Genomic DNA, 25,687 nt, shown 5'->3' on the forward strand with positions numbered 1-25,687 from the left:
ATTAACAACTATTAGGCTGTGGTTTTGAAAGCCTTGCTGCTAATAACGAAGGCCCAAGGCTTTTAAGTCCAGTTCTAATGGATTAGCAAACGGGTACAGACCCTTTAGCAATTGACAAATAATAAATATTTGAGCAGACTTAATTGCTATATTATTTTTTTAGTTTCCACAAAAAAAAATACTTTAAATTTTAAGACATACATAATTTAATTTTATATATTTTCATAAAAAGGTATATGCATGTATATATTTTTAACTTTGACTTACGTAAAGTTAGTTTTTTTCAAATACAGTAAATAAATATCGATCCACAGGGTATCTAAATGTAAATTATCGATACAAACAAATATTCCTACGAATTTTCAAATGAACCTTTTTCAAGCATTAAATATATTGACTGATATCTTATAAAACAGCATTGTATTCATTAAAATGCACGTATAATAGTCCACTAATAGTGTAGAGAATAGAGTTCACGCGTTGTGTATGCTACAGCCACCGGAAATTGTCTCTTCGGTATAAGGTAATGGGGTATCATGGGTAACCATTTAAAATAAATCATTTCGAAGTGCTCGCTATTTATTTGTGGCGTCCAAATACCTTATGCCATGGAGGAATAACGCATCTAATATAAATGTTACAAATATATCGCACATGTCATTGTATTTTTTCAAATTACATTATAAAGTATCTTGAACTCTTTCTCCACAGAAAAACATAATTACGAATTTAAACAAGAAAACAGTAAAAGCAAAGGTAAATTCTAGTCAATATCTTCAAAGTGAAGGCAGAAGATTCCATACAAATAACAAAAAAGAAACAAAATGAACTCTTTTATACGGATTATAATCCTTCAAAGGAATGCGTTTAATATCTTAATATTGGGTGAGGTATTGAAAAAAAAACTTGAAAAAGAAAATATACCTAATTGGACATCTTTATATATTCTAATATAAAGTATATATAAAGTATATAAAACATTTTTTATATTCTAAGATATACCAGAAAGCAACATCTAATTACATATCAACATACAGGATGACTTGTTGAAAAATGAATCCAAAATTATTGACACTTTTGGTTTATTTGGCAATTAGAAAGTCTGTTTTTAATGTGTTTGGTATAAGTAATGCACAAATCACCTTGTATATTGTATTAATTGAAAATATCTGGGTTTGTGTGAGTTGTTGACAAATTTGATCGCATTTAATTGCCAATTATGTTATTTTCAGCAACACGAACTATAGCCGAGTGGTGAAAGATGGTGAAAAGATATCACCGAACGAAGTAGCGAAGTCTCGATACCCAACTAGGGAACAGAGGCCTCACAGAAGGTTCAATTTGATTAGGGAATTTGCATCTTGTAACGGCACCAACTATCCTACAGTAGACTTAATTTGTACCGACTACAGTAAGTCCATAGAGATGCGATTTCGTATCAATTTATTCATTTCGAATTTTTCGGCGTCTATTACGTGAAACTCAAACGCATCGCGACCATGTTTACTAGAATATCGAAATGTACTTCGCATTATTAAGGCATTTTCTGATGGAATATGATATAAGCCTTCATGTCTCGTTATCGATTTACGTATTATAAATCGTTTTTCTTGAAATCTGTTAAATTGATACAATTTCGCGGGAATAAATAAAAATTGTCGATATATGGCAAGGTCACGATAATTTTAATTGCGAATAATACGCCCACCGGCACGAAAAACGGGCGCCTTAAAATTTTGATGTATTTTAAAGTTTTATATATTTTGTCCCGATTTTGACGATTTTTCAAGCAATATGTATCTAAATTATTTGACCTTCTGGTAGCTCTTTCTAAATCTATACTAATATATAAAATCCTTAAGTGACTGACATACTGATTAATCACGATCCTGCTCAAACCACTCAACGTAAGAAGCTCAATTTTGGCATACAGGTTGATTCTAGGGTGTAGAGGTTCGATAAGAAGGGATTTTTCGAAATTCCATTTCCAAGAGGGTGAGACAACCCCTCAAATATTACAATATTTTTGATTTAAAAGACGGTCAAGTTTCCGAAAAAACACATATATTTTATTTTGTTTTTTTAAATATTTTAAGATTCTTAAAAATATATACAGGTTGTTTCGAAAAATCTGGTCATTGATTAATCACGATCCTGCTTAAAGCGCTTGACGTAAAAAGCTGATTTTTGGAAAACAAATTGACTTTAGGGTGTAGAGGTTCGATAAAAAGGGATTTTTCGAAACTCGAATTCTAAGGGGGTGAAACTATCCCTCAAATATTAAAATATGTTTTATTCAAAAACCGGTGGGTTTTTGGGAAAACTCTTAAACACGTGTATTTTATTTTGTTTTACATATTTTATATATTTTAAGACTTTTTATAAATTTATACAGGGTGTTTCATAAAATATGACCATTGAGTAATCACGATTCTGCTTAAACTGTTTAACGTTTAAAGCTGATTTTTGGCAAACGGATTGACTGTGGGGTGTAGAGGTTCGATAAGGAGGGGTTTCTCGAATCTCAAATTCCAAGAGGGTGAAAACCCCCTCAAATATTACAATATTTGTTATTTAAAAAACGGTTAGTCTTCGGGAAAACGCTTGGACAAGCATAATTTATTTGGTTATTTTACATATTTTGAAATTTTTAAAAAAATAATACAGGGTGTTCCAAAAAGTTGGGTAATTTCTTAACCACGATTCTGCTTAAACTACCCCTCAAATATTACCAAGTTATATAATAATATCGCCATATTGTTTTTTCTCATGCTGGCATAAATGTGAGAAAATTTTATCCAGTTTGTATGTTAATGGAAATTCTTGCTTTACTTTATCACCACCATTACAAATGATTAATTCGACGCGAACGAAGTCGCTGGTACACGCTAGTTAAAAATAAAAGTTCCAATGAAACACCCTGTGGAACAGCAAGGAGTTTAAAAATTCTTTTTAATATCTAGGTACATCTTTTCTCGGAAAATAAACTAACGAGAAACAATGCACCTAGATGATAAAATGATTTTCAAATTCCTTGCTTTTTTAACATATTCCACAGTGTGTTTCAAACTTTCATCAAAATGACGTTTTTTCTTCCCTCGTATAATTGACAGATGGGAACTTTCATTTTTAATTTAGAAAGAGATATTAAAAAGTCAAATAATTTAGCTACAAATCATCGTACAGGGTGAGTCTTCATACCAACAAAATATTTTTGGGGGTAGTATATTTCGAAGCCAGAAACACGATTATGAGTTTTTTTTCGCGAAAAAAAAAAACTTGAATATTTGGAATTTTTGAAAAAAAATGGATTTTTTTTTAGTTTTGGTTAAAAAACTAAATTTCTTGATAATATGGCAACATCTAGTAGATGAAATTTACAAGAAAAAAAACCAAGAGAAGCTCCAGTGGTTCTCAAAATTTAACCAAAAATCATTTTTTTATACATAATATCGTGGGCGTACAGCGAAAATCCACTAAGTCACATTTTTGGTTGAATTGGATTAAACACACCACTATGTCCAGTTTTTCACGGTCTTTAACATGAAAAACCCATTAAGTCCAATTTCGGCATTCCTATAATTTTATATTCCTATAATTCCTTATATTATAAGGATGCCGAAATTGGACTTAATGGGTTTTTCATGTTAAAGACCGTGAAAAACTGGACATAGTGGTGTGTTTAATCCAGTTCAACCAAAAATGTGACTTAGTGGATTTTCGCTGTACGCCCACGATATATAATTCGGATATTTTGGACTTATTTCAAAAACGGTAAATAGAAAATATGTTTCTTTTATCGGGATCTACCAGCCCTGAAAATATTTGCACTTATTTATGACTCGTCCTGTATAAAGCAATAGCAGATCTTAGATAGAAAAAAAACTTAAAAATATTTAATTTCAGTCATCACTAAAGACCAACTTTTCAGAAGTAACACTACTAATTTATTCTTTCAAGTATATCATCTCGGAGGATGGTCTTAAATATGACGAATCCTCGACGTTATGGAATAAACTTTAATTCAAAAGTTCTGGACTCCTTCCACACCAATTTAAAAAGTTACTCTTGACTGACGTTTTGAATATATTATTCAGTCCAACTTTTGAAACTTAAAGACACATTTAATTTTAATAGCTCTAATCTCAGAATGCCCCAATTTTAGTTTAAATCGCTTTAAATTTAAAGACAAGCCAAAAGACTAACGTATTTACATTATAGAGGGTGTAGTTTGAAAGTAATGATCTGAGATTCTCAAAAAAGTAGAAAGTAGACACCTAACTTGACTGAAAGTGCTTCGTAATATGACTTTCAATTAAGTTGAAATATGTTGATAAAATACTGTGACTTTTTCTGACTATTTTTAAGTTTGTGGCAAGGCTCGCAAAAGTTATGCAGAACGAAAACGAACTCCTAGGATTGTTGGTGGTGTCAGATCTAAGCCTGGGGAGTGGCCCTTCTTGGCAGCCCTTTTGGGAGGCCCCGAAGAAGTGTTTTACTGTGCTGGTGTGCTCATCTCGGATCAGTGGGTTCTCACTGCCTCCCACTGCGTTGGAAAGTAAGATTTTTTCGATTTTTAAACAACAAAAAAGAAACATCTAGATTCTTTTTCCAGTCACAGTGATGTAACGGGATGGACGATTCAAGTTGGCATAACAAGAAGATACGCGCATGCGTTCTACGGTCAAAAAATGAAGGTTAAGAGGGTTGTTCCTCACCCAATGTACAACTTAGGAATAGCCCACGACAATGATGTTGCTCTATTTCAAGTAACTTAATCCCTTTTATTACATAGAGTAGGAGTATTTTAATTTGTCTGAATAATATTTTCTTGGATCAGACAGATTATAGAGTATATAATATTAAATTAAAAGTAAACTCGAGATAACAAAAATATAAAATACTCACAAAGGAAGAAAGCTTTGTTTCTTCATTATTTGCCAATGCAGAAACCAATGATGAGTAGTTGGGTCTTATAGTTTTCGTTGTAGCGTTCGGTCCTGCATCTTTAAACAGTTTTCCCTCATTGTTATTCAGTTGCTAACTCCAAATAATACATCCATGTTTTATAGCCAGTCTCAATTGAATGTACATAACCGGATGCTGTCTTGGATTTAAATTGTTTCGGTATTTTTTACCACTCCATTATTCGGCCGAGAGAAAAATAAATAAAACAGAGGCTTACGTATTACAGTAAAATGTTTGAGATGTTATAAAGATGTTTTTCATTTTTCGATTTGTCTGTTTTAATTTGGAAAATGGTCGGGAATTAGACTGAACCGACCGAAAAAAGTATTTTTCCAATAAGGATTATATAAAGAAAAAATCATTAGTTTAAAAAATACTTTTTTGAAAAAAACTCGTACAAATTATTTTTCGTTTTATTTTTCTAGACATGACATCAAAAGGTCTGATTCTTTAGGCTCATTTACTTATTTTGTATTCGAAAATTTAGCGACATTTATCATATATTTCTGATAGAGATGAGCAGAAAATCGCAAACTGCGATTTAATCGCAGCGATTGTAAATTCGCAATCGCAACCTGTGATTCCTTTCCATAACAAACTGCGACTAGCGATTGAAACATATATCTGCCGATTTTGGATTTTTAGGCAACCAATATTACACCAGTTGCAATTTGCAATCGCAGTGGGCACGCGAACGAAGAGCTGCGAACGAAAATCACAGCATTGCGATTTTCGTTTGCACCGGCGGTGCATCGACGCGGCACTGAGAAGCCGAACGATGAGCTGGGAACGAAAATCGCAATATTGCGATTCTCGTACGCACCGGCTGGCGGCGGCGCGTCATCAACACGGCAGTGGGCAGGCGAACGAGGAGCTGAACGAAAATCGCAGCTCATCCCAGCATTGCGATTGCGATTTTCGTTGGCACCGGCGGCGCGGCATCGGGAGGGCTAACGAAGAGCGGCGATTGCGATTTTCGGCCCTGCACCTCAATGACATTTGGCTCAGGACTAGATCGCAAATCCACATTCTAATCTGGAAAATAGGCTTATATATGTTATATACCGCATAATATATATTATGTATGAATTTTAATTAAATTTTGATTAATAGTTTTAGATTTATAATATAATTATAGATTTAGAAGTTTAAAATTTTGCTTATTATGATTAATTTGAGTAGTTACAGTTGCTCCCAGGTAATGATTCAGGTAAAATAATTCATTCCAAGGACAGTTTTGAATTCACAAATTATAAAAATTGTCTATTTTTATCCTTTATTAGATATTAATGAAATGTCTTTCTTTATTTGTTATATGTATATTATATTATAAACATTTTTATAACAATCCATAATATAATATAATTTTTTTTGAATTATACTAACAGCTAGATCACAAGGTGTTAATTTAAATACATCCTTACAATCATTACTTAGAACAAACATAAATGTCCTATTTATCTAAACGAAAAGTTTAGACTTTAAATGATTGCACTGGCTTCTTTGAGTTACATATAAAGAAAATGTTTAAAAAGAAACATCTGAAGATGAATATTTTATGTGTTTTTTTTCCTTTAAATTTATTCAGTCTATTCAACCAAAAACGTTTAAAAAGGAAACTGTTGAATATTTGGTTTGATTTTTCGGTAATTGATGAAAATTTTAAGTAATCATAATAAAAAAACACTTAGTATATGGCATCGAACACCAACAGTTTTGGATTTGGTTTAAAAAATGACTTGGTTTATTTCTGCTTTTTCAAAAAATTTTGGGATTGAGCTTCCCAGTTTAGCGTACCAATTTAAAAATATCAAATTGCAATCGCAGAAGTTACAGTAGCATTTTATAAACTGTTAATTAACTATGATTGGAAAATCGCAGTTTTGCTCATCTCTAATTTCTGAGGTGGACCTGGGGATCCTTTCAGATCTACTGTGGTCCTTTTCTGATCCTTAGGTTACAATCCCCAGTCCCTATCTTTTTTAAAAAGTCTAGAATAAAAACTCGAAAACCATAAAACTCTTTAAAACCAACGAAAACGTAAAACAAAAATGGCAATTCATCTTTTGACGTAATAAATGTTCGAACATCTTAACATTTTTATCGATATATCTGAAACATAATGTTACGGTTTTTATAGCGTTTAAAGGGACCGAAGCATGTTATAAGTGCCTAAGCTTTTTAGAAAATAATTTACGAAATGTAACTGGCACGTATACAGTTTTAATATACAGGGTGTACCACGTGACATAAACCAAACTTATGATTTTTGCAAGAAGAGGAAGAACTGTCACTTGTTTTATTATTTTCCTTTTCTATTCCACGAAAGTAAAAAGAGTTACCTATCTGATCCGTTCAGGCACTCAATTTAAAGAATTTCAGTAACTTTTTTGACAGAGGGATTTTATATTTGCCATGTTGGTAAAAAATAACGGTCAAAATTCAAAGTTATTCATTTTATAGACTATACATAATGTTTATATTAAAAACTCTTAAAGGGCTGAAACCATATCAAACTAGAACAGTTCATTAACATTTCGCTTTTCTGTTTTATTTATTGTTTTGTAGCTTCCGTATAAACTTAATTGACTCGGGACTTCGATCTTTACATTCAAATATAGGTCAACTTTGCCTGGCAAGCCTGTCTTTTGTTTATTTTGCCTTCAATATTAAATTGTTCTTTTGTATTTGCTGGCCCGTGCTAAATGTGAATCAGTATAGTTTACAAGCAAAAAGGTTCTATAAAAATCGAGAAAATGCTTACTTTAATAAATCACCTTTGTGGTAAAAATAGGCCCTATTTTATTTTTACTTATGTGGTGCATCGGAACACTGGACATAGAAAATCCCATGTAAATTTTGAAATTGTCAAATATCAAGTTCCCCAGATAATTTAATAAAAAAGTTGTATTAGCCTTCTGAAAAGGCGTTAAAGTTGTACTTTCGTCTAGAATTTTTTTTCATATAAAGCCCGTGACAATCCGAAGATTGTTTTTACTTAAACAAAGGAAAGCCTTTGATTTTTCTCGATCGTAAGTTCTGAGGAACTTTTTCGAGTGTCCTAGACCTTAGACCGTTGGAGGACACCCATTCCATGATACGGATGGTCTTCCAGATTCTTCAATTCCGCTTTCAGTTGGTTCCAGCTTGGAAAACAGAACGGTTCTGGTTCAGTTAGTGGAGTGTTCGCTCCTTTTCTAGCTAGAACATTTGCTTTTTCATTGCCTTCTATCCCTTGGTGAGCAGGCACCCAGAGTAGGAGGACTTTATTTTCTTTGCCTAATTTATTGAGCTTCTCTAGGCAATCTTTAACCAACTTCGAATTGATAGTTACTGAGTTGATCGCGTTTTGTGCTGCTTGACTATCGGATAAGACGGTTATTTCCTGTTTTCGATAGTTCCTTATCTAAGATAAATTGTACCCATCTTTCGATAGAGTAAATTTCTGCCTGATACCCAAATACTTCTATCCCTGTCTCTGCTTTGGTTTTTGAAGCATCAGTATACCACGTTATGGTATGGTCTTTTACATGCTGAGCAAACGTTTCTTCCTTCCAATTCTTTTTATTACTGAATACTACAGTGAGGTGTTTCTCAAAGTTATTTTACGTAGTAACATCGACATGAATATCAGATTTTTAAAGTATTTGACCGAAAAAACGCTTGAAAATTTTTGCAATTGTTTAACTTCGCTTTAACGCCGTTTAAATATATCGACGGTATTCGAAAAAGCTCGACAGAATTTCATTTTTCGCACCCGCAACTTTACGCTTCGCCCACGGCCATTTTCCCTTTCGAATTCTCGATTAACTTTTCAAAAACAATTAAAAAATCTGTTACTTATCAAATCGTCGCTATTAAAACGAAAGTAACTTGTCCAAACTCGTTGGAGAGGTAAAAAAAACTTCGCGCAAACTTTTATTAACTTGATGGAACCAATTAAATCTGAAAAAGGAGCAGCCTCGCCAAATCAAATAAAAAGACGGCGATGGAAATATTTTTAATGCCATTCGTACTCAACTTTTAAAAGGAAATGTTTATATTTTAAAGGCGGGGAATATTTCTTTTCGGAATTTGCTTAAAAACTTAAACAAATCTTATATTAATATAAGTTAAAGCAAAATAAAAACACTAAATCACCACAATACACCAAAACACTTTTACTTTTACACTGGACGCGCGTTTCGCTAACCATGTTAGCATCATCAGCAGATGATTATAAACTAAAGTACAATCTACAAGTTGAGCGTTTATATACTCGCTCAGTGGGCCCCGAGTGGGCGTGGCAAAATCTAGCCAACCGAGTCAGAGCCAACGAGCGTGTAACAAAGTTAGATTTCCGCCACTAGAGTAGTAGGAACAAAGAACTTGAAGGAATTGGACCGTTGTCTCTGTTCATACTATCTTTACATTTATTAATTCTGATGCTTTCATATGCATCTAATTGCCTGTAATTTGAGACTTGTTTAATTAATTTTAAATTATGAAGATCTATACAATGTTCTTTATCAACAATATGTTCGGCAATGCAAGATTTATCCGGTCTACCATATCTTATCTGAGCTAAATGTTCTTTAAATCTAGTTAATATTGATCTTCTAGTTTGCCCAACATATTTCTGATTACAATCTTTACAAGAAATTTCATAAATACCCGACCTTTCCAGTGGAGGTGTTTTATCTTTTGGATTACCTAATAATTGTATATTGTGTAAAACAATTTTCTGTGGGCTTGTTTGTCAATGTTTATCATTTTAAATCATCGCATAGTCGTAGTAAAAAATGTGGCGAAACCCTACTATGCAATAACAATGCCAGCCCTGCAAAGAAATGTGAGACATGCCCTGGGACTTAATAAGGTGATAAGAAAACTTTTGAATCTACATGTATATTTGTTTTCTCATATTCGGGATAAAGAGCATTTAATTTGTGCACTTTTCAGCATCAGAATACGAACCGGAAATCAATGAAGTCGAAGTTCCGGTTTTAAGCAGAGAATTGTGCAACTCTTGGCTAGAGCATCGTGACCTAAACGTCACAGATGGAATGATATGCGCTGGATACAAAGAAGGTGGCAAAGATGCATGTCAGGTAAATAATTATTATATCCTTAAGTACCATACACGTATTTGCGAACTACCTCTATACAGGATGAGTCTTAAATAAGCGCAAATATTTTCATATCCTCGATAATAGACTAAAAGACGAAATAGTGTTTTATGCAATTCCAAAGCGGCCTCTGCTCAATGTGATAAAAAAAACGGGTCAGCTGTCATTTTATATGTAAAATTATATGGGGAATGTCATCGATGTTCATCTTCAAGCTAACTGGACGCCATTTTTTTTCGATCATGCGAAGAGTTGCTCATTACAGCCGACACGGAGTATTGTACAACGATGATTTTTTGGCTGATAGAGTTGCTATTTAAAAATATTTTTACATTGCTGAGTGTCTCAATAATAAATATCAAAGTTGTATTTAAACGGAACACCCTGTATATTTTTAGTTTTCTGATGATTAGCCGTTGCAATTTGATTAGCAGTGTTCTAAACCCAATGTTTTTGGAAATATTTAATTCTTCCTTTTATGAAATTGCAGTATAAATTTTACATTTCTCCGAGGATATCAAAGTTTTTAATACTAAATATTTACTGAAGTTTATTTATTGATCAGTTATTGTGTTATTCAGTTGTTATATTATTGTGCAATAATAAAAATTATACTACCTTATGCAGAGTGTCTAAAAATTTATTTTAAATAATTACTAGCTTTAAACGGCAATAACTTATTTAATTTAAATAGAACACCCTGTATATTTTATGAGAATCAGATGCACAATTTAATTCTCTATCAAATTGCATTATACCACTTCTTACCTATTCCTTCAAGTTTTCGTAGAAAATGCATTTTCTTATAATTTAGACCTCATTTATAAATATACCCATGGAATATTGATATTTTAGATTGTTTTTAAAACAACAAATGTACAAAATGTACAGGCTAGTAATACTATCGTTTTTAGTAAAACGATAATATTACTAGCCCATTTGTATGCAAAAAGAAAACTATTTAAATCTTTATAAAAGAGTATACCATTAATTAAATATTCCACCAGTATTTCCGTCCAAATATAATTAACTACATACTTAATTGTGTTCGTTAATAAATTATTCTAAATAAATGTGGATTTGAATCAGAAATCAATATATCAATAAGTTATGAAATGAACGTCTCTGCTGTTATAAATAAGCATTTGTCGAAAAATTAAATATCATTTTTAAGGTGTTACTTTTTAACACACTGTCTAATACACATACATAATTCAGCTTTTTAGTATTTGGAGCAATTATTATTAATCAACGTAAACAGTCAATTAATGTAGTTTGAATACTGGAATCATATTAATTGGTCCTCTTTAACAAATATTTAAACAGTTTTTTTTAATGAAGTAAACGAAATATATCGACAATATTAGTATCTGTACTCTTTAAAAATTTGGTACATCTTTAAAAATAATCTAAAATGTCAGTAATCCATGGGCATATTGATAAATGGGTTCTAAATTACAAGGAAATACATTTTCTACGGAAACTTGAAGAGATAGGTAAAAAATGGTATAATACAATTTGATAGACAATTAAATTGTGCATCTGATTCTCATAAAATATACAGGGTGTTCCATTTAAATTAAACAAATTATGCCGTTTAAAGCTAGTAATTATTTAAAATTATTTAGACACTTGTATAAGGTAGTAAAGTTTTTATTATTGCAACACAATAACTGATCAACAAATAAACTTCAGTAAATATTTAGTAATAAAACTTTACACCTCGGAGAAATGAAGCCTTAAAATTTATACTGCAATTTCACAAAATTGAAAATATTTCAAAAACGGTAAGGTTTAAGTGTAATAAACCTTAATCAAATTTACCTTTATTTTAAGCGTAGAAACTAAAAATGTAATAATATATAGGGTGTTCCATTTAAAAAAATACAACTTTGATATTTTTTATTTATTTGCGACACTCTGTATTTTGTAAAAATATTTTTAAATTGTAGCTCTAATAGTCCTTCAACGAATCCATAACTTAAAATTTGTAAAAATCTAGTCGTTTAGCTACAATACTTCGTGTCGTATGTGGTGAACAACTCTGTATACTATTTATTATAATTATTAAATCGGAATTAAAATATGGCTCTAAAAATATTAAATATGTATTAAGAAGTCTTTAATAAAATAAATAGTATATATAAATTGGATTGATAATTTAATATTATTGGTAAAATAATAAATCCAATTACGCCAGTCTCATAAAGCGTTGAAAAACAAATGAAAGAACTGTATATTTCTCTTTCTGGTCCCTTAAGTAATTGTCCTACCAAATTATTGCCGGTAGTGCCAGTTACGATCTTGTTTTCATGAAACGTAAATTGTGCATGTGGTTCGTTCATATGAACGAATCGTAGGAGTCGATTCAATATGAGAAACTGAATCGTGTGATTCGATTCACTAAAAAGAATCGTAATGCCCATCACTAATGGGTACTACAATCGATCTTAGTACAAGACAAATAAAAATTACGATAAAAAAAACTATAGCGGAAATTTATAGCATCTGTAAATCATCCTCTCTAAGGGAAAAATTCCAAACAATCTCAAATAAATTTAATTACTCCATTATAGCAAATTATATACGCAAGAGATAATTTGCTTCGTTCTAAATTTAACCGTGGAAAATCTATTTCAGTAGCCTCAACTTATCGGAACAAAAATAGCTTCCGTTATATCCATTATAAAATGAAATTGCTATTTTATTTGAAAAATGCAGGGAGCTGAGAGAGTATTGCTAAATGTTTTCGCTTTTTCCCCGAAGTCGCGTCTTTTTAAAAGCTACTAATTGTCGATAATTTTCGTTCATCTCTAATTGTAAAGTCGATATATTTTTAGAATCATTCGGGTGTTTAAAAATTGACCTTTTTTCTTTTGAAAAAAAAGCGAAGTATTGGGAACTTAACCTTGCCATGTCGTTTAATTTGTTATGAAGGATAAATTCATGACATGCTGTCACTTGAGGTTAGTGGTCACTTAATGCCAGGCTTCGATATAAAATCGATAATTCCTGAATTTTAACAACGTTTGAAAGTCTTCATTATACAAGGTGAGTCTTAATAACTGCAAATATATTTGTCGATAAGGTTTTTTAGCAAAAAAAAATATTTTTTTCAAAATTTTAATTTTTTGGAATTTTTTTTAATTTTTAATTTAAAAACAATTTCTTGATAGTATGGCAACATAGATCGTAGATTTTACAAGAAAGAAAACGAAAATAATACAGTGGTTGTCAAAATATAACCAAAAAAAATTTTTTTTTATTTTCAAAGTAAAATAACTCGGTTATTTTGGACTTATTTGAAAAACGGTAAAAGGAAAACATGTTTATTTTATCGATGTCTACCACCCTGTATTAGTTTTTTATTTACAGAAAAAAATATAAAAAGGTGAATCATATACTTGTTAGTTATGATAAATTTGACAAAAATAAAACGTCCAAATAAACGTTTGATTTCAGGTGCTTAATTTAAATGTACTCGCTATATTGTTAAGTTTATATCGCTAATAATAAAAGGAAATTGAATTCGCACAGAGCAATAATGCCAGATTGTGCCTCTGCGTCCTTTAAAACTTTATTGCTAGTCACCTAAACAACTCATTACGCTCGGTTTCTTAAAATAAACAAGCTTAACTAGGATCCAGTGCACAAACAATGCTGCACGTGTCCATTGTTGCCGATTTTACGATAGATTCTAGTAGAAATGCCTCGAACTCGGGAAGTATTTATTGGATAAATCATTGATCGAAACCAAAAAAAAAGCCGATAAAGACAATAGAAATTACAATTACATAGAGGCTTTATTGTTTTTGTTCGAAAACACATTAAAAAAGATAACAAAATGACGAGTAACCGTACAAAGCAGTACAGTAAACAGATGAACAGACGCTGAATTGTGCCTAATAACGCCACAGCGGATTTAAACGGGCGATGGGTAAATTAAAAATCACTCGTTATTTTGCTTTATTAAAAAACGGTGTAATTCCCGCTCTTTTTTTACAAGTATTCGAATGAAAAACATCATAAACCACAGGAAATAAATACAGACGGTCGGTCAATGCAATAAAAAACAAATCACATGTCAAATAAAGCTGACAAAAAAGCAAATTTAAAATTATTTCGAGGTTTAATACCATAATTATTTAATTATATGATATGTTTTATATCATATTTTAAATACGGCGAAGTATTTATTAGATTTTCCACGACGATAACAATAAAATACACTAATTTAATTAAGAAACTGATAAAAATACTCTTTCGCAATGAAAATATATTAGTTAACAGAACAATATTTTATTCTTCGGAGAAATGATAGCGAAAGCAGCATTAAAGGCTTACAAAGCGATGAAAAGAATTTTTGAAGGTGAAATTTCTTTTTTACCAAAAGCCAAACTAAGTGGGACAATGAAGTGTTTTGTAGTGTTATAAAATGCTAATGATATCGTTAAAAATACGGAATAAAAGATGATAATAAGGTAATTCTGGCGTAATTTCAACCGAATATTTTCCTTCTTAATTTCACGATATCTTATTAATGATCACTTTTTTAATGATATTTATAGTATTAAGGTTTTTTCTGTTAATTTTAAATGGTACGAGGGTTGTCTTTTATATTATAGAATCTAAACATTGGGTTGTAGACACTCAGAGAAATTTTTGGTCAAATTTGAAGTGTTATATTTTTGTTGTTATTTTCATGAATTTTTTAGCAAGCTGTATATAAAAATATCAACTTTAATTCGTAAACTCAGTTTTTTTATAAACTTTAGTATTTGGCATATTATACAGGGTTAATCGAGGGTCGTTTTTTTTTACCTTAACTTTAAAACACCCTGTGCAATAATTTCGTGTGTAAATTTTCCTAAAATATCAATTTACGGCCAGAACCATGTCTTCTAAGCATTTGGTTCACTAACGGAATTAGTACTGGGAGAATTGTCAGATCAGGGGCTTGGAACACCCTCAAAAAGGAAATACCACTCCTGCAACTCCCAGTGGACGATATGCCAAGAACGTACAACTTTGACAAACATGTCAATGTAGTATTGAGCATTAAGAAAGGATTGGAAGAGCGAAACGCTTGCCCAGCAGTTAAAAGACCATACCATAACTTGGTATACTGATGCTTCCAAAACCAATACGGGAACAGGGATCGGAGTGTTTGCGCCGAGAGCTAATTACTCCGAACCAATGGGCACTTACCCTAGTATCCTACAGGCAGAAATCTACGCTATCGAGAGATGCGTACAACTTATCTTAGATAGGAACTATCGGAAACAAGAAATAGCCATCTTATCTGATAGTCAAGCAGCGTTAAAGGCGATCAACTCAGTATCAATCGATTTGAAATTGGTCAAAGAATGCATAGAGAAGCTGAATAAATTAGGCAAAGAAAACAAAGTCCTCCTACACTGGTGCCTGCTCACCAAGGGATAGAAGGCAATGAAAAAGCAAATAATCTAGCTAGGAAAGCAGCGAACACTCCACTAACTGAACCAGAACCGTTCTGCTTTCCAAGTGGTAACCAACTCAAGGCGGAACTCAAGAACTTGGAAGATTCCATCCGCAACCTGGAATGGAAATTTTCCAATGGTCTAAGACACTCGAAGAAGTTTCTGAGGGCTTATGATGAAGAAAAATCACAGATCTTCCTGGGTCTGAGTAAGAACAATCTTCGGATTGTCACGGGGTTTTTAACAGGACACTGTCTCCTCAACGAACACCTCAGTAGATTGAAACTAAGAAGAAACGGCGAATGCAGATTCTGTGGGGAAGATGGGGAAACACCAGTACACCTCATCACTGAGTGCGCCGAGATGACAACCATTCGTGCCATGAATTTTGGTACGACTGATATTGGAGATGGAGAACTACCCTCTATAAAACCGTCCCAGATACTGGCTTTTGTCAAACCCCTGGGACTGTATGATGAGTTATGATTCAAGAAAGGGGGACACAATGGATCTGTAAGGTCGAAGTGATTAACCCCCCTCCCACTCATTCTAAATTCTAAAAAAAATTCTAAAGCATTTGGTTTTATGGATCAGGTCAATACATGCCTTGGTTAATTTTTAAGAGCGAAATGAATTTGCCACCAACAATTTGCAATTTTTTCAATTATAATTGATAAAATTATTAATTCATGAAAATAAATGATAATTATCATTTATTTTTGAAGTTATTTTTCAATATGACAAGACGGCTATGGTGATTATTGTGAACTATGAACTGCTCATCATGTTCGACGTTTGGGAAATGCTTGGCAGGACGGTTAGAGGTCGCTAAGCGGTACCAGCTTCATTAAATGAAATTCGCTTGGTCCTTAAAGAAAAATGGGAAAACATAACGCAATATGATATATGCAGCTTCGATAACTATATAAACGAACGTATACAGGCAGTTATAGCAGCCAAGGGAGGCAATACAAAGTATTAGGGTATTTTTTACAGTTTCTTTTTTCTGTTTGTGTACTTGAGTGTTACAGATGTTTTCTTTAATATCGTTAGTTCTGTTATTGTTTATTAAAACCCGGACTGTATCGTTAGTTTTTAACGTTCTTTTTAAATTTAGTATAGAGTATCCAATGCAGCGTAATATAACGTTACGACAATAATCACCAAAACCATCTCGTCATACTAAAAAATTACATCAAAAAGTAATGATAATTGAAAAAATTGCAAATTGGTCGTGATCAGTTCAATTCGCTGTTAAAAAGCTGCTCAGGAGTCTCACCTTAAAATTATATTTTAGGAAAATTTACACACGAAATTATTGCACAGGGTGTTTTAAAGTTAAGACAAAAAAACAACCCCTGATTATCCCTGTATAATATGCCAAATACTAAAGTTTATAAAAAACTGAGTTTACGAATTAAAGTTGATAATGATGATAATTATATACAGCTTGCTAAAATATTCATGAAAATAAAGCTAAAAATTAGCGATGGGAACTATCGAATGAATTAGACTATCGAATGGTTACTGAATGAATGATTTCAACTATCGAATGGTTTTATTCGAATAAAATCATTCATTCATTTGTATACTAAAGCATATGTGACAACCTCGCCGTGCGACTAAATGGTTATCGTTGAGCCACGACTATCGAATGCTTTTGATAAATGAAATTTAATATTCGTTTAATTTTTGTGTGCGTCAGTGCATTATTTGTTCTTCCAAATTTTTATAACTTCGCCTTATAAATACTGTGCTATTTTTGCGTTTATTAAAATATTTAAAATACTAAAATAGTAGGTTTTTTTATTGACGATTGTGTGCGTGTGCAGGTGTCAAAATTTTTCCGAAAATTTGTGTAATTTTCCGTAGCCCGATCTTTCAATTATTTTATTTTATATGGTATATGATCTATTTTTTAATGGGAAATTTTGAGAAGTAGCAATTTTTAAGAGAAATGAGATGAACTTAGAATTAATTTTAAAAATACATATTTGTATTTTAGATGTTTTAATAATATGAATTAGTTGAACTTAATAATGATATTTAAGTAATGTGGTTAAGTAAATGGTTATCGAACTCAAACTATGGGGTGAGAAAATTCAATTGAAAGTTTTACATGTGCCAATTTAAAAAAACGTTAACGATGTTTGTATTTTGTTTATGCTAATTCTCTTACATGTAGTTTTTTGCGAAGAAATTTTTCATTTATTTTTTAAAGTAAATGCCAGTAAAAGTAAATATTATTTTTAAATAGTAATATAAAGTACCTAATATAAATAATTTTTATTTCTATTTTTTTATTTATATTTTCCTTCCATTACACTGCATGCTTAGAAAATTAATAAATGTTTATATTTCATGATTTTAAAGTTTGTTGTTAATATAAGAAATTAGTTCTGTAATTATTATTATTTAATAAGCCACCGTTGCCAAAAAATTTAAAGACTATATTATTTTTAAATAGGATTTAATATAAATAATTTTGACATCTAATTTGTTGTTTATATTTTGCTACTACGTAAAAAAAATGTTTATTTTAAATTATTTTAAATTTTGTTGTTAATGTTAAGGTATAACAAATTATTACTATTATTATTATTTTTATTAAACCAGTCTTTGCTTAAAAACATTAAAAATAATTTTCCTATATCCAAAATAGCAAGTATTATTGCAGTGTAACAACAGAATATTAATAAAAAAAATGCAAAATATATAGACATACTATCCCTAACTAACTAAAGCCAAACAATAATATTCTTTGCTAATGTCAACTAATACCAATATATGGCAACAGCGCCCTTCATAATGTATTTTCTGTTTACATACTAGCACCCCAATAAAAAAAATAATGTGTCCTTATCTTTATATGACGCCGCAAAAAATCAAAGATGCCGGCTTCTTTCATAGCATTGCCACCGACCGCTGTCGGGTTTCTCGGAAAGAAACCTACGTCGCCGGGCGACAACTAAAATCAAAATCCAGTTAATATTTTATTATAATCGATCCTGGCGAATAAATGAATTTCATAAATGAATGAATTTTATAAATGAATGGTTTTTGCTGCCGAATTATTAGAATACAATATTTCAAAGCAGATGACGCATCTATTCGATAATTTTCATTCGAATAGTTTTCAACGAATGTTCTCTTACTAGCTATCGAATTATTCGAATGAATTGCAACTATCGAATGTTTCGATAGTATTCATTCGATAGTTCCCACTACTACTAAAAATGGCAAAAATATAAAACTTAAATTTGACCAAAATTTTCTCCGTTCCGTTTTTTTGCATGTGAGTGTATAAAACGAGAAAAAAACTGGTTTTTATTATTTTCCTAGGGAGATTCAGGTGGGCCTTTGCTTTGCAAGGAAAAAGATGATCCGGATCGTTGGTTTGTCGGCGGAATAGTCAGCTGGGGGATAAAATGCGCCCATCCGCACTTACCTGGCGTTTATGCCTACGTCCCCAAATACGTCGATTGGATACACGCACAACTACGGCAATACTCTGAATAAGGAATGACAAAAAAATAACATAACTATGACAATAACGACAAAGAATGATTGGTACAAATTATACAAGGTAAAAAACCATGGTTTTCTACAATACATTTACAAGAAAACAAGTTTATCATGATCGATAGGCATTTATAATATTATATTTGTGGTAAGGATAATCTATATACATTTCTGTTAGTGGACGAAGCATTTGTCAAAAATTTAAGTATATATGTATTGTGTGGTGTGAAATATATGGTAGTAGCCACTGAGTAGATAAAAAAAAATAGGGTAGCCCCTATAATATGATGTTACATATCTTTTTATTTTGCTACGACATATCCAGAACTATATTATATACATATTAAGAAAAAAATCGTATTTATCCGTTACTAATACAGTAAAAAAATACAAAAAAAATATTTGTAGCTCTTAAAATTTTTGACAAATAGACTAAATATGTAGAAAATACCCTGCCAGAGTTCAGGCTACGCACAATTTATAGTTTGGCCCCTAAATAGTGATATATTGTGACAATTTTAGTGTTCGAATGGAACCGCTATTAATGTGATCTCTCATTTATACTCTTTTAATATACAACCGTGAAAAACGCTCAAAAAATAACTAAAAGCTTCTCTAAACTGATACCTCTTTATTTATTTCTCGTCTCTCAAAATTACAAATAACTTATTAATAAAAAATATAGAAAATTAATTTTATAAATATATTTTTTTATTTTAATTGATCAAATTAATACCAACACACCCGGACACGCAAAAATGTTTAAATTAAACCGATAAATTTAATTTATGCGTCATTAATAAACGATGTTTTAACATGTTATATACATTTTAATTTATCGTTCAATAATCATGTTGTTCGGCATTGTTAGAAAAGTTACGAAAATATAACGTTAAATAAAATCAAATGTTCGGCCGATATATGATATAAATTTAAATTTAAATAATAAAGAGGTGTTTGTTTTACCTAAGTTAAGAGAATTTTTCACTAGTTTAAGGACTTTGAAAAAATAAAATACATCAGTAAGTTTTATTTTGTTTGATAACTCTGTTAAAGAAAATTAAAAAATATATATATTATATACTTGCGGAAGTTTAAAATTTAGAAAATATAGTATAGAATAAGTAATTAGGGGGTAAAATAAATCTTCAAAGTCCTTGAATTCGCTTTACATTAAATATTTATACCTTCTAGGAAAAAAGTAATAGTTTTCTATAGATATTTATTACAATGTTATCTACCTAATCTAAAAAAAAAATCTAGAAAACGGTAAGATATTAGTTTACAGAAATAAATCATTTAAAGTTGTTCTATGTTTTTGAAACGCCTATACAAAATCAGACCCATGTCAATCAAACGTAAAAAATAACAGTTTTATACGAGAAATCCTTTATTTCCAATTCATTTTCTACAGGGTGTTCTTAAATGTAAAAGTAAAATTGTAGCGCGCTGTTTAAAAATGTTTAGCTTGTTGCGTTGTTAGAGCAAACAAATATCTTGACTGTGGTGTTATAATAAAAAATAGTTAATTGATAAAACAATCAAAAAACAACAATATATCATTAATATCCAAAAGAATGACCTTCACATATACAAATGTAATATTACATTACTACATATCGTAATGAAATATTAAGCTCAATCTGGTAATAAAAACGTAGGTTATACATGTTTCAGTACAGATACTTTTCTTACAATTAATAGTATTCTAAAATTAAAATAATATAAAACACATTTTTATACGAGTACACAGAAAAAAACATTATCTTTGAAATAGATTTTTTTCTGTGTAATAAATAAAATAGGTGATCAATTTATATTACTAATTATTGAAAATCAGATTTTTAAATAAACTTTAGAGTAAAATAATGCAAGACTGAATTTTCATTTTGACAATATAATTAGTGGATACTGAAAATATAAACATATATACAAATTCGTTGTGAAGATAAAATTGAAAAAAAAATCAAGATCTTAAGTCAATATTAAATTAACTATATAAGTATTCTTTTGGTTGTTAATGCTGAATGATTATCAGTAGTAATTAAAAAAATATATGATATTTTAGACCTACATGCATGTGGATGGTTTATATACCGAAAGTGATATAGTATCTTGACAATATATTTTAGACAATACCAGTATAGTATTATATAAAAAAAGACAATATCATGTAGGTCCTTAAATCAATGACAATAATTGTTCAGAAGACAAATTATAGCTTTACTTTAAAAATATATAGATAAAACTATATTGTCCTCTTTTTGTTATATTTGCAACTATATCAACCGCAAAAAGTCTCCTCTAATGAAATTATCCACGTAAGCTGATACACTACCTTCTCCATGTGCCTTAAGATGCAGATTTCAAAGTCAACTAACAACTGCTAGACGTAAAGTTATTGTAGATACTTACATACAATATATACGCTTGTCTTTAAGTGACGTTACAGTAGATTTTATGAGGTTTGGCCCAAAGGAACTTATAAAACCTATCCAAATTCAAATAAAGTTCTTAACATTCTAATAACTAAGCTTGAAACAATGTTGGCTGGTTCTTTTGACTACCTAACCTCTTAATTTGTGTGAAACCTGCGGTTGGTATAGCAAAGATATATTCAATATTTACACTTCATGTTATATTACTGAATGTATATTTAGCAGATGTTATAATACGCATATGTTCCATTTATACCACAGTTAATATTTTTCTGTGATGTAAATAGTACATACGCAAAGTTGTATGGCAGAAATTATTATTTAGTGATACTTTAGAAAAATAAACTGTTACTATGTGTTCCTTATGGCTTTGGCTGGACATAGTTTATATGTGATGTCTATTAAAAAAAATATGCTTGCTATGTGCTTCCATAACAATGCCCAGAAAGGAATTTCGTCAAAATACCAAAAACATGTCCCCAATTGTCTAACTCCATTAGTGTTATTCATACATATTGCATTAAAATATTAAATAATTAATAGGTAACAATATGGGATGGGCATTGGCTGTATCCAGCTATAAAACTGTATTCAGACTGCCAGAATCTGATAATTAACTCTCATGAAAACCTGGGCATCATTCAGTTAATTTTTAAAAAACTTTTAAGCTCAGGATTGGATATAGAGAAGTGTCATAGTTTTCAAGAGAGTTCTTAGTATCTGTGGCTTTCATATCTGTGCTGTATTTTCCTGTGTTAAACTACTGTAGTTGAAGAGAATACAAGGGCATTTAAATAGCACAAACTAATTGTTTTATTTACCTCCACCATAAATAAAATAAATGAATATTTCAAATAAATTTATACTATACTTTATATTAGGTATAATATTTCTTACTATTATGTCAGTTATATAGTGCTGGTATTAAATTTAAAAAATAACGATTTTGTGTCGTCGATATTTTGAAATTTTCTGTACAAATACAGGTAAAATAACTGACATCTATTGGAAAACAATACACTCGTAGTAAATTCTAGTCTAATATTGATCATATACGTATAAAAGAGATATTTATTAACCCATATAGATTTGATATTGATTAACTAAACAGCCCCATCTATACCAAACCTCCCTAACTACTCTTCTGGACGATATCCATCGACCGAAAATTAAGGCAATGCCATCTAGATTATAAAACTGGTAAAATCATCAAAAATAGCTCAAAACAAAAGTCCAAAAAATTAATTTTTCTACAAAACCGAAATATCTAAGCCTTTAAAGGTGTATATATTCTGAATCTACATAATATTTCCTACAAATGCTGAAATTTTGATAATTTTATGGCTTACAATCTTTCTAAAACCTTTTGAAAAATATCGTGAAAATTGGCGATTTTCGTCATGGCACCGATTTTGATCAAACTGCTGCTATTTACTAAATAAAAGGCTTAGAATAAGAAAATATAGGCCATTGTAGTCTTACGAGAAACGTAATGGATGTAGGAGACATTTTAACCATTATCAAAAATAGCTTTAAACAAAAAATTAATTTTCCCAGAAAACCGAGATATCTAAACCTTTAAAGGAGTATATATTTTGAATCTACATCAAATTTTCTACAAATACTGAAATTTTCATAATTTTATCACTATGACTACTATCTTTCTCAGGCCTTTGAAAATGTGTAAAAAATAGCCAAAACTTGCCATTTTCAACTTTTTTCCATACATATAATTTTATGTCCAAAAAAATTAAAATATTAAATTAACTTAATGTAACATCAATCATTTTAATATATTGTATTTATTTTAATATTGATTTATATTAACAGAACATGTAGATTGTAGATATATAAAAACAAATTACAATTTTATTGGCAAAATCGAAATGGAGGCAATCAAAACAAAATTGATTATTATTAGCAATATAATGGATAAGTCAGAAGCTTTCACTGCTCACTAGAGATAAGCAGAAGCACTTTGTCATTACAGAAGCGAATAATTCAATCTCCTATTTCATACAGTTGGCAGTTATTTAACATTAGGCAGCTGATATACAAAAATTCCCCTCTAATATTCCATATTAATTGATAATGGAAGTTTACGTGGGTGTAATAGTTCGATTTATAAATATACAGAGTGTTTAAACAGCTAATCCACTTCACTTGTATATTTTACTGCATCATATATTATATAGAATCGTTTTACTCTTTGAAAACATTTCCATTGTTACAGACACACTTGACATAAATATACAAATACATTAAAAATCTGATGTACTTATTTAGAGTGCTCATTTACTTCAAGACTTTTTTAAATTTAAGTGTTTTTTGTCCATTCAGCATTAAATTTATACGTTTTCGAAAGTTTTTGCATAAAAACGACGATTAAAAAATCAAGACTAATAAAATAGCTTTTCAACGAAATTTCCTGTTCCTATACCTAGAAACCAGAAGATTTTTGTATATGAACATGATGATCGTTGAAAAGCAGTTTTATTTATATTTAAATTTTTTCGGCTTTATGACGAAAAGGCGTATCTCGATTTTTGGCGATTTTGAGATATCAACGTCATGACATGCCCAATGGGTCATATTTTAACATAGCGAATTTGCGCATCTCAATATTGTACCTTTTTCATTTTATATTAGTTTAAAAATTTGTCCCATCTCAAATACTACAATTCTTCGTTATGACGAAGAGACGTATGTTGAGATAGGACTCTTTGTTATATCAATTATTGTTACACCAATTGTTATACTACAAGAAAGATGGAATTTGAGATAGGTCCTTTTGTTTTAAGTTATGAAAATGCATGCGACAGAAAATAACACCATTCTACCTAATTATTTTCTGACGGTTGCTTGGGACAAAATAAAACTTCTATCATGGCAGCAGCTCTCTTTTACAGTGTGATTTTAGAGTCTATTTTTTTGCCAAAAACCATTGTTAGAATGAGCTAGACTCTGCACATAGCTTGATCGAAAGCAAAACAACGAAACGAAAATTGCTCGAATGGAAAATTTCCCGAAATCATAATTTCTCTAAGAACATTTTAGCGAACCAAAAACTTGCCCGAAAAACAATAATTTTCATCTCATTATCATTGTCAGGCCATTGGCATTGTCATCCCTACCAATTTTTGGAAAATTTTATTTATTTTGCCGATCATCATCCAGCATAAACACGTAGAATGGAAGTCGAATTTGTTATCATTGAACAGGGAAAACAGAAACTGTTACTCCACAGTTATTTGTATAAAAAAAAACGAATGAAGAAACATGTTTTGTTTTTGTTTAGTTTGGTTTTTATTATATGGACCTGAGTTTCAATGCCCTGTATTAATGCCCTCAATTAACTAAAAATGCAAAAATATATTAGTTAAACAATGCATTTTGTAAAATAAGCAATATTATAATAGTATTTTAATTGATTATTGTCTTTGCTTCTGGCATGAAAATTGTCTTTGTTTTCAGTTGATCTAATCCAACGCGAATAAAAGTATTTAAAAATATTTGTTTCTGATTTTTTTGGCGATTTTCAGATTTTTTCTTGTATGTATGTATTGTATTTTCTTGTAATTATTCCATAATGTGAATATTGTATCATTTTTTTTTCTTATTAAGAACACTTTACCGTCGTTTTTAAATTTATTTTACATGAGCGTATGTATACTATTCGTTCGGAAATAAATTTATTATTATTATAACAAAAAGGCCTATCTCTATTAAACAACTGAAAATAAATTATTTATTAGAATTTACGCTCAATTTATCTTCAGAACGTTTCCCCAATGTCTCCGTTTAAGTGTTAATACAAAAAACGCTATTAAAAAATTAAAGACTTTACATTTATTGGCCAAATAAAGTAAGTGATTTTCTTTAAATTGCTCTCCTGAAAAGTAGCAAAAATCGAAATACGCCTTTTCGTCATAAAGCCGACGATATATGAGCTTGGATTTAAAATAAAAATGATTTGAGCGATTTTATAACGGAAATATATTTTTTTTGGTCTCAAAAATTCAAATTTTTAAAAAATTCCTGTCGTCAGTTCTCCATAAACGTCTAACGTACCATGGCCTTGAATCACCCTGTATATTTGTTAGAAATAACAAATATCTGATACGTTTCACCTGCCAGGATTTAATAATTATTATTAATTTCCATATTTTCATTAACTTTATCTTGTTATCAT

The 25,687-nt window shown here is 30.5% G+C and overlaps 1 protein-coding gene across 1 annotated transcript in view; it reads left to right on the forward strand.

Moving 5' to 3' along the window:
- LOC115875006 (atrial natriuretic peptide-converting enzyme-like) overlaps nt 1–20,850 on the forward strand; it is a 44,245-nt gene extending 23,395 nt beyond the window's left edge. The window contains exons 10-15 of the mRNA XM_030890318.1: nt 1,233–1,411; nt 4,369–4,558; nt 4,616–4,769; nt 5,614–5,830; nt 9,910–10,058; nt 18,878–20,850. Of these exons, the coding sequence (XP_030746178.1) occupies nt 1,233–1,411; nt 4,369–4,558; nt 4,616–4,769; nt 5,614–5,830; nt 9,910–10,058; nt 18,878–19,054 (1,066 nt within the window). The 3' untranslated portion in view covers nt 19,055–20,850. The remainder of the gene's footprint in view (nt 1–1,232; nt 1,412–4,368; nt 4,559–4,615; nt 4,770–5,613; nt 5,831–9,909; nt 10,059–18,877) is intronic.
- The last annotated feature ends 4,837 nt before the right edge of the window (nt 20,851–25,687 follow it).

This window comes from Sitophilus oryzae, unplaced genomic scaffold (genome assembly GCF_002938485.1).
Source record: "Sitophilus oryzae breed Bouriz unplaced genomic scaffold, Soryzae_2.0 scaffold_1318_pilon_pilon, whole genome shotgun sequence".
In the NCBI taxonomy this organism is placed as follows: Eukaryota; Metazoa; Arthropoda; class Insecta; order Coleoptera; family Curculionidae; genus Sitophilus; species Sitophilus oryzae.